Here is a 13,746-nt window from a genome sequence, read left to right as displayed (position 1 = left end):
TTCAGTGGTTTTCCCATCGTTCCCTTCTTTATTTCCCCTCACTGCCATCTTTATTTCTCCTCACTTCTATGGGTTTTTGTCAGCCAAAGAGCTCTGTAACTGTGACTGCGAAGAATAACTGAAGAGATGGAATAAAAAAAATGCCCAAGGACGCTCATCAGTATAAAATCCTGAGTTTTTTTCTTTTTTCAATAACACACTTTAGACCATAATTATCAGGTATCTATTCAGTTTTCTCTTCTATTATTTCATGTTCTTTTCTATTTTTTAAGGCAGTAGACAGATAGGTACTTAATTTTTGCCACAAAAAATTGTGTGTGACCTTATTAATATCATGAATATAGAAAGATATAAAAGGGCATATGAATATTAGTAAATATGCGTGGTCCAATACACATTGTTTTGAGAAAACAAGAGTATTCTATGAATCTAATATTTTTCAATACCATCTTAAAATATGAATTAGGGGTCTGAAATATATTTGTATTCAGAAATGAAAGCTCTATCAACAATTAAAAATTAAACATATTTTAACTTTTAGAACCCTGGATATGCTGGGCGCCAGGAACTACCAGAAAACCTAAAAATCCAGTTTAGAACTGTTGCTATGATGGTTCCTGATAGACAGGTATGCACCAGGATTTGAAAGCATAATGTACTTTATGTTGTTTACTTGTTTTTCACTAAAGTTGTTGAAAAAAAATCTCACTATATTAATTTTCAGATCATTATGAGAGTTAAACTTGCAAGCTGTGGTTTTCTTGAAAACGTTATCTTGGCTCAAAAATTTTATGTTCTTTACAAACTCTGTGAAGAGCAACTTACTAAACAGGTAACTTTATAGATCTGCTTACTGCTTACCCACTAGCAATAGTATTTGGTTTTTTCACTTTGCAATTTTCCCTTGATAAATGCTCATCAGTGAGTTAAAATCTCATTGATCTTTTCTAAAATGCTTTTAGAATTAATTTTACCTATTGGTTGTGTATTTTTAAGACCTTTTTATTTTGAAATAATTGTAGATTCACAGGAAGTTGCAAAGGAATGTACAGGGAGATGCGTACCCTTCACCCTGCCTTGCCCAGTGTTGACATCTTGTAACTATAGCACAATAACAAAACCAGAAATGGACACTGAAGCAGTCCACAGAGTTTGTTAAGGTTTCATCAGTTATACATGCACTGGTGTGTGTATGTGTGTGTGTGTGTGGGTATAGTTGTATGGAATATGTAAGATACGGCTCTGTTCCATCACCACAAGGTTTCCTCATGCTACATCTTTATAGCCACACCCACCTCTCTCCCATATCCCTAACCCATTAACCTTTTCTCCATGTCTAGAATTTTATTGCAAGAATGTTACATAAATGGAATCACATAGTATGTAACCTCTTGGTTATGCATTTAAAAGTCTGTTGTTTGGGCCGGGTGCAGTGGTTCATGTCTGTAATCCCAGCATTCTGGGAGGCCAAGGCGGGTGGATCATGAGGTCGGGAGATTGAGACCATCTTGGCTAACACGGTGAAACCCTGTCTCTACTAAAAATACAAAAAAAAAAATAAATTAGCTGGGCGTGGTGGCACATGTCTGTAATCCCAGCTACTGGGGAGGCTGAGGCAGGAGAATTGCTTGAACCCGGGAGGTGGAGGTTGCAGTGAGCCAAGATCCTGCCACTGCACTCCAGCCTGGGCGACAGAGTGAGACTCTGTCTCAAAAAAAAAAAAAAAAAAAAAATCTATTGTTTGTCACTCAGACTGTATCAGACTATATTGTTCTCAAAAGATATTTAAGGTGTGAATACTTGATCATGCAGGTTGGATTTTCCCATGGAATGATCATATTTCAGTCAAAGGAAAGGCAGGAAAGTTGAGCTAATAAACCTTTGCAGCTTAGTCACCCCAAAACTATGGCCTATAAGTATCAGAATCAACCTATATGCGTAGAGTGAGCCATGAGTCTGTGTTTAGTTTTTCAATTAAACCCTCTTTTTGCCCTCTTCTCCCATCTCAGGTTCATTATGACTTTGGATTGAGAAATATTCTGTCTGTATTGAGGACTCTTGGATCTCAAAAAAGAGCCAGACCAGAAGATAGTGAATTAAGCACTGTCATGAGAGGACTAAGAGATATGAACCTTTCTAAACTGGTATCTTCTCTGAATTCTCTTCTTTTCCAAAATTTTAATATGGTTTCTTTGTATTTGGTGGACAAGTAGGGGTAGGCTGATGTTGAGCTGTGAGCACTCATAATTACAGGGATAATAACTGTGCAAAGCTACCACTGTGCTTCCAGAAGAAAGCAAAAGACCCCATGACCCTGTGTGACCAACATGGGCTATAAGTGCCTCCTTTTATCAGTCGTGTGCAGTGAAACAGGTCATCAGTGGGCTTCAGCTCCAAGATTCAACCTAGTTCTCTTCTGTTATTCACAAAGTGACAAATTCTCAGCATAAGAATCTGGATTCCCAGAGAACCGTGAGAACTTTTTGCTTTCTCTGTATGTGACTAGCTTATCTCAGATATATCTCTCCCAAAACATAAACACCGTTTTTATTTTCCAAAACACATGGAATATTTGCTGTGGAGAGCATGCTGCTTTCATGCTTGTCACAGTTACAGCCTGGTTGTTTTTTTTTTTTCTTTGAAACAGAGTTTCACTCTGTCGCCCAGGCCGGAGTGCAGTGGTGCAGTCTTGGCTCACTGAAACCTCCGCATTCCAGGCTCAAGCTATCCTCCTGCCCCAGCCTCCCGAGTAGCTGGAACTACTGGCACGCACCACCATGCCTGGCTAAGTTCTGTATTGTTTTGTAGAGATAGGGTTTTGCCACGTCACCCAGGCTGGTCTCAAACTCCTGGACTCACGTGATCCCCCCCGCCTCAGCCTCCCAAAGTGCTGGGATTGCAGGCATGAGCCACCATGCCCAGCCTCGCCAGGTTGTTTTGAATATTTGATGGACAGGTTCATGTGGCATATAAGGATTTCTATATGCCACATATTGTGCCCGTGCCATGGGTGTACAAGGTTGAAGAAGAAATGGTTCAGGAAGCTACATTCTAGTTACAAAAACTAACATCTGTGGAGTTCATTACTGTTACAAAGTCTTTTCAGGTGTATTGTCTTATTTGAGCCTCATAGCAACTCTGTGGGATCTGGATGGCTAGCTTGCTTATTGTCATTTCACTTATTGGGGAATGGAGACTAGAAGTTGTAGGAGTCCCCCATAATCACCATCAGCTGAGAAGAGGGGACAAAAATTTATAAGATTTTCTGATGCCAAATCCACTGCTCCTGCAGTATACCTCACTGCCTGTATGACTGACATGGACTGTAAGAGAGGCTTAGACTCCCTAAGTCACTCAGGCTGGAGTGCAGTCTAAGCCTCCCTTAGATAATGGTATTTTGGAAATTCCTAGACAAGTATTCAAGAAAGCATCAGCAAAGCCCTGGAGAATAAAGAGAAATCATAAGGGGTCAGATGTTGGGAACAGGGCAATCCATGTGTTAAAGACATTGCAAATAAGGATTGGAGTCAGTGCACTCAAACCTACTGCTTATAAGAAAGGCTCAGAACACTGCCCCGATGGACTTTTCCAGCCATTGTTGGATGAAGTCATGCAGGGTTATGGCTATTTCCCCAATTTAAATAAAATATTAGTTATTTAATCTCATGGGGTTGGGACTACAAATGATCATTTTTAAGGTTAATGCAAATGCCACTCTGTGAGAAGCAAAGCATTCATGTGATAAAGTAATGAGGTGGTACTTTGGAGCAATAGACTGGGGCAGGATTGTAGAACACATTGAATGCTAAGGAACTTTGGGTACAATGTAGACTCAATGGTGATTGCATTAGTCTGTTCTCACACTGCTAATAAAGACAATTTGTAAAGGAAAGAGGTTTAATAGACTCACAGTTCCATATGGCTGGGGAGGCCTCACAATCATGCCGGGAGGTGAATGAGGAGCAAAGTCACATCTTTACATGGCAGCAGGCAAGAGAGCATGTGCAGGGGAACTCCCGTTTACAAAACCATCAGATCTTGTGACACTTACTCATTATCATGAGAACAGCAGGGAAAGACCTGCCCCCGTGATTCAATTATCTCTCACTGGGTCCCTCCCACGACATGTGGGAGTTATGGGAGCTACAATGCCGGATGAGATTTGAGTGGGGACACAGTCAAACCATATCAGTGATATTCTGGAGAAAGTACTAGAAAATACAAGCCTGATTAGGAGAGTAATAAGTGGTTCTCTGGGGATGAAGTGATAAGTACTATGCACGTCCCAGCTAGTTGATAACATTTATTGACTGAATGAGTAAATTTATTTTAAACTATGCCACCTTAGGTTGATGAAGATGAACCCCTGTTCCTCAGCTTAATCAATGACCTGTTCCCGGGACTGCAACTGGATAGTAATACTTATGTAGAACTGCAAAAAGCAGTAGCCAATCAGGTTCAGATAGAAGGTTTGATTAACCATCCACCCTGGAACCTGAAACTCGTGCAGGTAAATACATTTTAATCTATTATCAGTATAATGATAAGTATGTGTTAAACATAGCTGTCTGAATAGAAAAACTCATGGTTAGTCTTACTTGATGTAAATGTTAAATGAAAACATCATATGTACATCATCGCAAAAAGAATACTCAGGGGGATGTGGTGGTCCAAGAAAGATAGTATGGATTTACCCTGCCTCGCAGTAATCAAGCAGTAATTTACTGCAGTTGTTACCTACACCTGGGGACAACATTGGGATGAAATAGTAGGTTATAAAAACTCTGGGGAATGGAACGATCCAGATGGTTTCTTGTGCCAATCTGTTAGTACTGGCTGCAGCTGGGTGCCTCAGTGGGGTGCAGCGCCTGAGGAATCCGGGAATGCTACTTTGCTCCTGCTTTGTGTGTGGACATGTTATATCCTTTGCCTACACTAAAACCTGAATCTTTTGACTGCATATGTTAGTGTCTTTCTGTTCATCACATTTCATCCTTGTGACAACCGTCTAACCACCTTGATTGTATTACCAGTAGAATCAAGAACTTGGTAGCAGAGACACAGGATTAAATCTCTATGAGCTTGATGCTTTGGGAATATTTTCCAGAGTTTTTGGAAAATTAAGGAGCTGAAATTGTGGACATTGTTGAAAACTGCATTTGAAATATTAATATAACAATTCTTATTTTAACTTACTGTTCTTGCCAGATTATAAGACGTGCAAGTATCTGAGACACATCCAAATCTTACAAAGAAATATGTGCATGGGGGAAAAGTGCTTTTCATCATTCATGTACTGGAAACCATTTTAAGAGTTTAAAAAATTTCTGGGAAAACATGATTTTATATATGATATGCATACAGTATACTGAGTTCTAAAATTCTCGCCATCTCAATGGGCGGCGACTAGAATTTTGGGTTCTTTGTTGATGTCAATAACATTGTTCTTGAACATGTCAGGAACAGTGCCTGTTGCTTTTAAACTATAGTTTACAATGGTAATACATTTCTGTCCAAAATGTTAGGAGAATGACTCACTCTACCTCTGATCAGCTGTCAGACCTTTGACTTCTTATTTTTTTTTTTTTATCGAGAAAACTACAGACAGGATGTTATAACAGCGGCTGTCCATACGCCTAGCATGTCTCCTTGAATCTCTTTTAGCATTTCCATGTGCCCCTGCCCAGCTTCTGTGTGTTTTGGCTTCTAATAGCAAAAGGAGGACTGGAGCCATTTTGTTGGCAGGCACAAAGAGTAGGTGCTGCACAGGAGTTTATTTCCCACCCTCGCCCCCAAACCAACCTCTCTAAGAGTTTATGGAGCAGGAAAGTCAAGCTCGCCTGGTTCCAGGTGGAGCAATCTTTGAGGTGTAAGTTACACTCCAGTCTCCCGCGGGATCAGGCTCACGTCTGCCCTCTACAGGGCTTTGTCCTCAATCACACCTTACTTGGCTTCTTCCCATTCCTGTCCTGCTTTTCTCTTTTTTTTACTGGTTTCTCCTGGGAGCACTCCCTGAACAAATCACTTGCACAGGAATCCTCATTCATGATGTACTTCTGGGGAATCAGAAGGCCCCTGTGAAACGGATCTTCACTGTGATGCTCTGCGTTGCTGCTTTCCACCACTAAGGGGCGATATCATCACATTGGATGCCGAGAAAGTTTGCGCATGGAAAAACTGCTGGTTATAGACTAACAAACCAAAATCACAGGGAATACATCACGCAAGAAGCAAAAACTAGATGCTGAGTTAATTATTTCCAAAATGTAATTCAAGCTCCACATTGTTATTACTTTATCACATATCGTTTTATAACGTAGTGCTCATTTGCTATGCACATCTAGTAAAACAACATTTTTTACAACTTAAAAATAGTGAACTTGTTACTTTAACGAAGAGCTTAAATAAAGCCTTTAAACTTCAAGTAACTACTCTGAATGTCAACAAGAGACTCATAAATTACATTTTTAAATTTACTGGTTAATTGTGTAGTTATATGAGACGTCTTTGGTACGACATGGCTTGATGACTCTTGGGCCCAGTGGTTCTGGAAAGACAAGCGTTATCACGATTCTAATGAAAGCGCAAACAGAATGCGGAAGGCCTCACAGAGAAATGCGAATGAATCCAAAAGCCATTACTGCACCTCAGATGTTTGGCAGACTGGACACTGCTACCAATGACTGGACAGATGGCATTTTTTCTACTCTGTGGAGAAAAACATTAAAAGCTAAAAAAGGTATACACAAACTTCCTTTGTGATCATTTTTTCCCTGCCAGCATATTAAGACAATATTTCTTTGATTTTTCCATTTAAATTATTTGCAGATGAAAAGTGATTTGCTGTTTTAATTATTTGCAGGTGAAAACATTTTCCTCGTTTTAGATGGTCCTGTGGATGCCATCTGGATTGAGAACTTAAATTCCGTTTTGGATGACAATAAAACTCTGACGTTAGCTAATGGAGATCGCATTCCCATGGCCCCTAGTTGCAAGCTTCTGTTTGAAGTCCACAATATTGAGAACGCCTCTCCTGCCACGGTTTCTAGGATGGGCATGGTCTATATCAGCAGCTCTGCTCTCAGCTGGAAGCCAATCTTACAGGTGGGGCAGAGAGATGGGAAGAAGAACCCTCAGGGTCTCTCCACGTTTCACTTTCTTAACAAACAGATTCTGTTTCTTTTCTGCAGGCATGGTTGAAGAAGCGCACTGCACAGGAAGCTGCTGTATTCCTGACACTGTATGAGAAAGCCTTTGAAGATACATACACATATATGAAACTAAATCTCAATCCCAAAATGCAGCTCTTGGAGTGCAACTATATTGTGCAAGTAAGATTTTTTTTTGTACATTTACTACTTCGATTTTGATTTTTTTTGCACTCAGTTGCAGTTTACAGCCATCTAAAATAGAAAGTTCAGATAGCCATAAAAATCATTTGATGATGTGACTGTAAAGGCTCTGAGAATTTTGATTCCTCTTAAAGATCTTCTTAATGATCTTACTGTTTTCTCTATTATTTTCACTTCCCAGACGGATGTCAGAGGAAGGGGGAATGAACTATCTTCCCCACTGTCAGGTTTAGTGACCTGTTCCAGAAAGTGTGTCTAATAATGACAGCCAGTAAAATTAAGTAATTAATTAAAGTAAATTTTAAAATAAAAAACAACACATATGTGCGTGCATGCGCATGCACACACACAGACACACAACTGCTGGTTCCATCCTAACCATAGAAGACTTCATTGTCTGGGCACAGTGGTTTACAACTGTAATCCCAGCACTTTGCGAGGCCAAGGGGGGCGGATTGCTTGAGCTCAGGAGTTCGAGACCAGCTATGGGCAACGTGGAGAAACTCTGTTTCTACAAAAATTAGCCAGGTGTGGTGGTGAGTGCCTGTAGTCCCAGTTACTTGGGAGGCTGAGGTGGGAGGATCACTTGAACCTGGAAAGTTGAGTTTGCAGTGAGCCAAGATTGCACCACTGTACTCCAGCTGGGGCTACAGAGTGAGACCCTATCTCAAAATCAACCAATCAATAAATAAAATAAAAATAAATAAAGTTGGTCACTTCATGGGAAAGAACAGAAAGGGGCCTGTTGTAATCAAGAAAACTTGGGAGGCAATCTTGGCTTTGCAAATTTAGCAAATAAGTTTCCTTATATGACAGATAAGGAAAATCTTTAAAAATTATCTGGACAGTAGTTTGTAGCATTATTTTTTCCCTTTCTTTCTTCCTTTCTTCTTTCCTTCCTCTCCTCCTTCCTCTTTCTCTTTCTCTCTTTTCCTTCCTTCCCTTCCTTCCCTTCCCTCCCCTCCCCTTTCCTTTCATCAAGGTCTTGCCTGTTGCCCAGGCTCGAGTGCAGTGGTGCAATCAATCATAAATCACTGCAACCTTGAAGTCCTAGGCTCAAGCTGTCCTCCTGCCTCAGCCTTTGGGAGTTGTTGGGGCTACAGGCACACACCACCATGCCCAGCTAATTTTTGGATTTTTTTTGTAGAGACAGGGTCTCTCTATGTTGCCAGGCTGATCTAGGCTCCTGGACTCAAGCAGTCCTCCTGCCTCAGCCTCAGTGCTAGGATTGCAGGCATGAGCCACCATGTCCAGCCAGCATTCTTTTTTTCCTACTCAGTTTTCCTTATTAGTCTTTGGGTTAAAACAGAACTAATCATAGATCTTCAAGGGCTCTCCTAATTCTGGTCTATAGGTGACCTCTCCTTATACATTCTAGAACTTTGATTCTCAGTTAAGGGATGCCAGTCATTTGTGGGTAGGTTAGAAACAATATATAAGGCCCAAGTCAGTCAATTATTTAGTAATTACTTTAAAATGGATAATAGAAGAGAATATTTTATTTTGGAATAATTTTGTTTTGAAAGACTGAGGATGTCCTACAGTAGTTTTCTTTCTGATGTTATAGGGCATTGGCACACTTTTTCTTAAAGGGCCAGATAGTATTAATAAATATTTTAGGCTTTGCACAACTCTCTGTCTCAGCCACTCAGCTTTGCTGTTGTAGCACAAAAGCAGCTAGAGACAATGCATAGGTGAATGGGTATGACTGTGTGTGTTCCAGTAAAACTTTATTTACCAAACAGATGGCCAGCCCCTAGGGCCACAGTTTGCTAAGTCCTGCAAAATTTTACAAAGAAATAGAATCTTTGATCTGGAAAATTTGGATAACCAAACTTTAGAACCAGTAGCTCCCTTAGCTGCTAACACCTAGTCTGGGCCTTTTGCTTTCCCTGTAGGAAATTGAGACTCACAGAGGTCAGTGGGATGAGCTGGGGGTAGAAACCACACTAGCAGATTTCCAGTTCAGCATCCTTTCTGCTAGACCATGCTGCCTGTCGAAAGCGGAATAGCCTTTCTCTATGTGCAGTTGGCTATAGGACCGTGATCAAGCAATAGCTTGAGCTGTATCTGTTTTCTTCGCTTCCTCCCTCCTTTTAATTTTATTACTATTCACAATTTTTTATTTTCAAAATTTTAATTTAAAAATTTATTTTATTTAAAACATTTTCAGTCTCTCAATCTTCTGGAAGGGTTAATTCCCTCCAAAGAGGAAGGCGGTGTTTCCTGTGTCGAACATCTTCATAAATTATTTGTGTTTGGCCTCATGTGGAGTTTAGGAGCCCTTCTGGAATTGGAAAGCAGAGAAAAGCTCGAAGCCTTCTTACGGCAGCATGAAAGCAACTTGGACTTACCAGAAATACCTAAAGGCTCAAATCAAACCATGTATGAGTTTTATGTTACTGATTATGGTAAGCACACTGAACTATACCTTAAATGAAATTACTTTTTTTTTCAAATGAGAAAAATATAAGCTTTCAGAAACTCTTCTGTGAGGGAATATTAAAATAATTATGAAAACATAATTGTTAATACCATTTTGAAAAGGGCATGTACTTGAAAGAGAGTAGAATTTTGCATATTAGTTGTGCCAGAGACTGATATTGAGACTCTTGACTTCTCCTTTTGGAGTGGGCTCAGTAAAATCTGGCATAAATAAGTTAGTAATACCTTGTACATCATCTACTTTCTGGTGCTGGAAGAGGAAAGGTAGCAGCATGGAGAACACAGATTCTTCGTAATGCAAAGCATGCTAATATAAGGTAAGTGGCAGTCGATTCAGCACACTGGCAGTGGGAAGAGCTGAGAAGCAATGAGAAGCACACATCACAGGACTTTCAAAGGGCTCAGGAAGTGGAAACTGGGGCGAAAGTTGAGCTAAAAACCATAGGGCTGGTTGTAAGTCTGTTTGAGAAAAAGACCTCCTGGGCCTCTTTCCAAAGCCCTGCTGCCAGACAATCAGCCTTGCCCGCACTGGAAAGACTAAAGAGTTACTGTTTGGATAGTGTAAAATAGAGGGTTGCCTAGACCTGGGGACACCAGGCACATTTAAGAGTGGGAGAATCATACAGAAACTGGGGATTACGTGGGAATTTGTGTTTGAAAGGGACTGAGATAAATAAATTTTTTTCAGTGGGCCATCTTTAACCAGAATGGCCAATAATTCTATTACATGTGTTAGATGCTGCTAAAGGTTTGAGATGGCAAAAGGGCCCTCTAACTCAAAATGCAAACTAACAAAGGAGTCTTTAAATCTAGATATATACTCCCTTAGAATCCAGAGCCAAGCTCCTCCACAGAGCTGCCTTCTGAGCAGCCGGAGTTCTATGATGTTTGAAGGTTCAAATCGCCTCTCTCTGAGCACCTTGTCCTTATTCAGAGGCTGGGCCCCAAGTTACTCAGAGAGTGAAATTCATCAGTAGCAATTTTCCAACCGTGGTGAAGCCTTGGTTAGGGGATTGAGATGGCATCTAATAAGGATGCCAATAAAATAATTACCTTCCTCTGTGCCATCAAAAATATGCATTGCTACATTTCCTAAAGAGCAGTCCACTGATGTTTGTGGCATTTTCTTCCAAGTAGCTAGGACTGGTTCTGTAAGTTTAGACAGTGGTGTTTTCTTATTTTAATGGAGATGTTAACAAAAGGTTGACAATAATCTAGACTCATATTCCTTCTTCAAGCTCGTCCTGAAGTGGTCTGTTGACTAAAATATTGAGGGGTTGCAGGCATTCAGTCTTGCTACCCTAAATAACTACTTTTGATGAAATTTATTTGCCCGAGCATTTGTGGCCATGAAATGAACTAAGATATTATGTACTTAGTGGTTATTTAGGGCCCTAAGGTGTCCACTCCAGCTGACTTCTAGCCAGCCCTTTCTTAACTCATTCTTCATCCATCCTTTTAATTTTTTCAGGGACATTAACATCTTTGGAGAAGACTTCATTCTTAGATTTAAGATTAAGTAAGGAGACTTATGCTTCCAGACAAGATGGAGTAATGGGGACTGGGTTTAACCTCTTATGTTAGAAAGACAGAAAACTGGACAAAATGTGTAAAACCGTTTTTTTCAGACATTGGACAACAGGCACTACAGGACTGAAATCATGGAGGGAAGTGAAACAAGGTGACTGCACTAGTTTATTGCGTGGATGCGGTTTCTAGCAGCAGCTCAGGGAGGGGAAGATCAAACAGGATTGGCTGTCTCACCAAAATGTGGAGGCAGAGGTTGATTTGGGAGAGGCCAAGGTGGCTGGAATTTGCAGGGCAGAGCACCAGAGAGGAGAAATCTGCACAGGGAGGAAGTGTCAGAGAACAACAGAAACGGATAGACAAATCCACAGTTATAGTAAAGGTGTCAATATTCTGAATAATTGATAGAACAAATAGACAAAATTAGTAAATATATGGAAGACTTTAACAACACTATCAATACCCCTAATTCGAAATTATAGAATGCTTCAGCCCAAAACAGCAGAATATACATTCTTTTCCATTGCACAGAAAACACTTACCAAGATATTCTGGGTCATATAACAATTCTCAATAGGGAGACTTTAAAGCACTTTATGTCTTTACTAGAAAAGAAGAAAGGTCTCAAAACAATGATTTCAACTTCTTCCTTAATAAGTTAGAAAAAGAAAAACAAACTAAACCCAAAGTAAGCAGAAGAAAGAACAATGATCAAAGCAGAAGTCAATGAAACAAAAAATAGAACAGCAACAGAAAAAAATCAATGAAACGAAAAAGATGGACCTGAAAAGATCAATAAAATGAATAAATCTCTTATTAGAGACATCAGAACAAAAGAGAAGACTTACATTACCATAGTCAAGGATGAAAGAGAGAACATCACTACAGACCTCACAAACATTAGAAATATGAAGTGAGTATATTAGAAACAACTTTACAAAAACACATTTGACAATGAAGATGAAATGGACAGATTTCTTGAAAGATATAAACTACCAACCATCATCAGGAAGAACTAGATATTGCACAGCATGGTGAATATGGTTAATAACAGTGTGTTGTACATTTCAAAATCGCTAGGAGAGTAAATTTCAAATATTTTCAACACAAAAAATGATAAGCATTTGAGGTGATTGATATGTTAATTGGCTTGTAATAATTCCACATTGTATCCATAAACTGTAACATTTTGTTCCCCATAAATATATACAATTATAAATTGTCAATTTATAATAAAATTTAAAAAGAAGAAATAGATATCCTAAATAGCCCTATATCTACTAAAGAAATTGAATTTGTAGTTAAAAACCTTCCCACAAAGAAAAACACCAGGCCAAGATGATTTTATTGGTGAATTCTACCAAATATCTAAGGAATAAATAATACCAACTGTACACAAACTCTTCTAAAAGATATAAAACATAAAATAGGAAGAAACACTTCCTACCCCGTTTCATAAGGACAGTGTTACCCTGATACCAAAGCCAGAGAAAGACATTCCAAGAAAAACAAAAACAAAAACAAAAACAGCTATAGACCAATATTCCTCAGGAACATTGACGAAAATTTCTTAATAAAATTATAACAAATCCAGTAGTATACAAAAGTCCAACTGTGGCTTTTATTCTAGAAGTGGAAGATCAACATTCAAAAACTGATCAATATAATCTGCTATATTAGACTAAAAACTAAGCAAGCTATAAACAGTCATCTAAATCAATGAAGAAAAGCATTTGGCAAAATTTGACACTCTTTTGTGATGAAATAGGAACTTTATCATTCTGACAATGTCTACAGAAAACCTGCAGCTAACGTTACACGGAATGGTAAACAACTAAACACTTCCTTCCCAAGATCAGGAACGAAACAAGGATGACTTTCTCACCTCTATTCAATTTCATTTCTATTCAACATTATTCTAGAGGTTCTAGCCAGTGCAGTGGGGGGGAAAATCAAATGTCTGTAGATTAGAAAAGAACAAGTAAAGTTCTCTCCATTTGCAGATGACATGACCATCTGTGGAATCTTCAAAAAGTTATTAGAACTACTAAAGGATTTTAGCAAGGTCACAGGACAAAAGGGCCATACATTTGATAAGTTATATTTCTATATGCTCACAACAAACAATTGAAAATTGAACTTTAAAAATACCAGTTAAAATAGAACCCAAGGCTGGGTGCAGTGGCTCATACCTGTAATCTCAGCACTTTCGGAGGCCGAGTGGGGTGGCTCACCTGAGGTCAGGAGTTCGAGACCAGCCTGGCCAACATGATGAAACCCCATATCTACTAAAAAAATACAAAAAAATTAGCCAGGTGTTGTGGTGCGTGCTTGTAAGCACAGCTACTTAGGAGGCTGAGGCATGAGAATGGCTTGAATCTGGGAGGCGGAGGTTTCGGTGAGCCAAGATTGTGCCACTGCA

The 13,746-nt window shown here is 39.4% G+C and overlaps 1 protein-coding gene across 1 annotated transcript in view; it reads left to right on the top strand.

Annotated features, from left to right (window-relative positions):
- Positions 1-13,746, top strand: part of DNAH8 (dynein axonemal heavy chain 8) — a 314,891-nt gene that overhangs the window by 143,527 nt on the left and 157,618 nt on the right. The window contains exons 45-52 of the mRNA XM_065544087.2: positions 542-628; positions 725-832; positions 2,010-2,144; positions 4,349-4,510; positions 6,493-6,739; positions 6,863-7,104; positions 7,191-7,331; positions 9,526-9,763. Of these exons, the coding sequence (XP_065400159.1) occupies positions 542-628; positions 725-832; positions 2,010-2,144; positions 4,349-4,510; positions 6,493-6,739; positions 6,863-7,104; positions 7,191-7,331; positions 9,526-9,763 (1,360 nt within the window). The remainder of the gene's footprint in view (positions 1-541; positions 629-724; positions 833-2,009; positions 2,145-4,348; positions 4,511-6,492; positions 6,740-6,862; positions 7,105-7,190; positions 7,332-9,525; positions 9,764-13,746) is intronic.

The sequence above is a fragment of the Macaca fascicularis genome, chromosome 4 (genome assembly GCF_037993035.2).
Source record: "Macaca fascicularis isolate 582-1 chromosome 4, T2T-MFA8v1.1".
NCBI classification, from domain to species: Eukaryota; Metazoa; Chordata; class Mammalia; order Primates; family Cercopithecidae; genus Macaca; species Macaca fascicularis.
The sequence above is the reverse complement of the archived record's forward strand: the minus strand, read 5'-3'. Positions and strand labels throughout refer to the sequence as shown.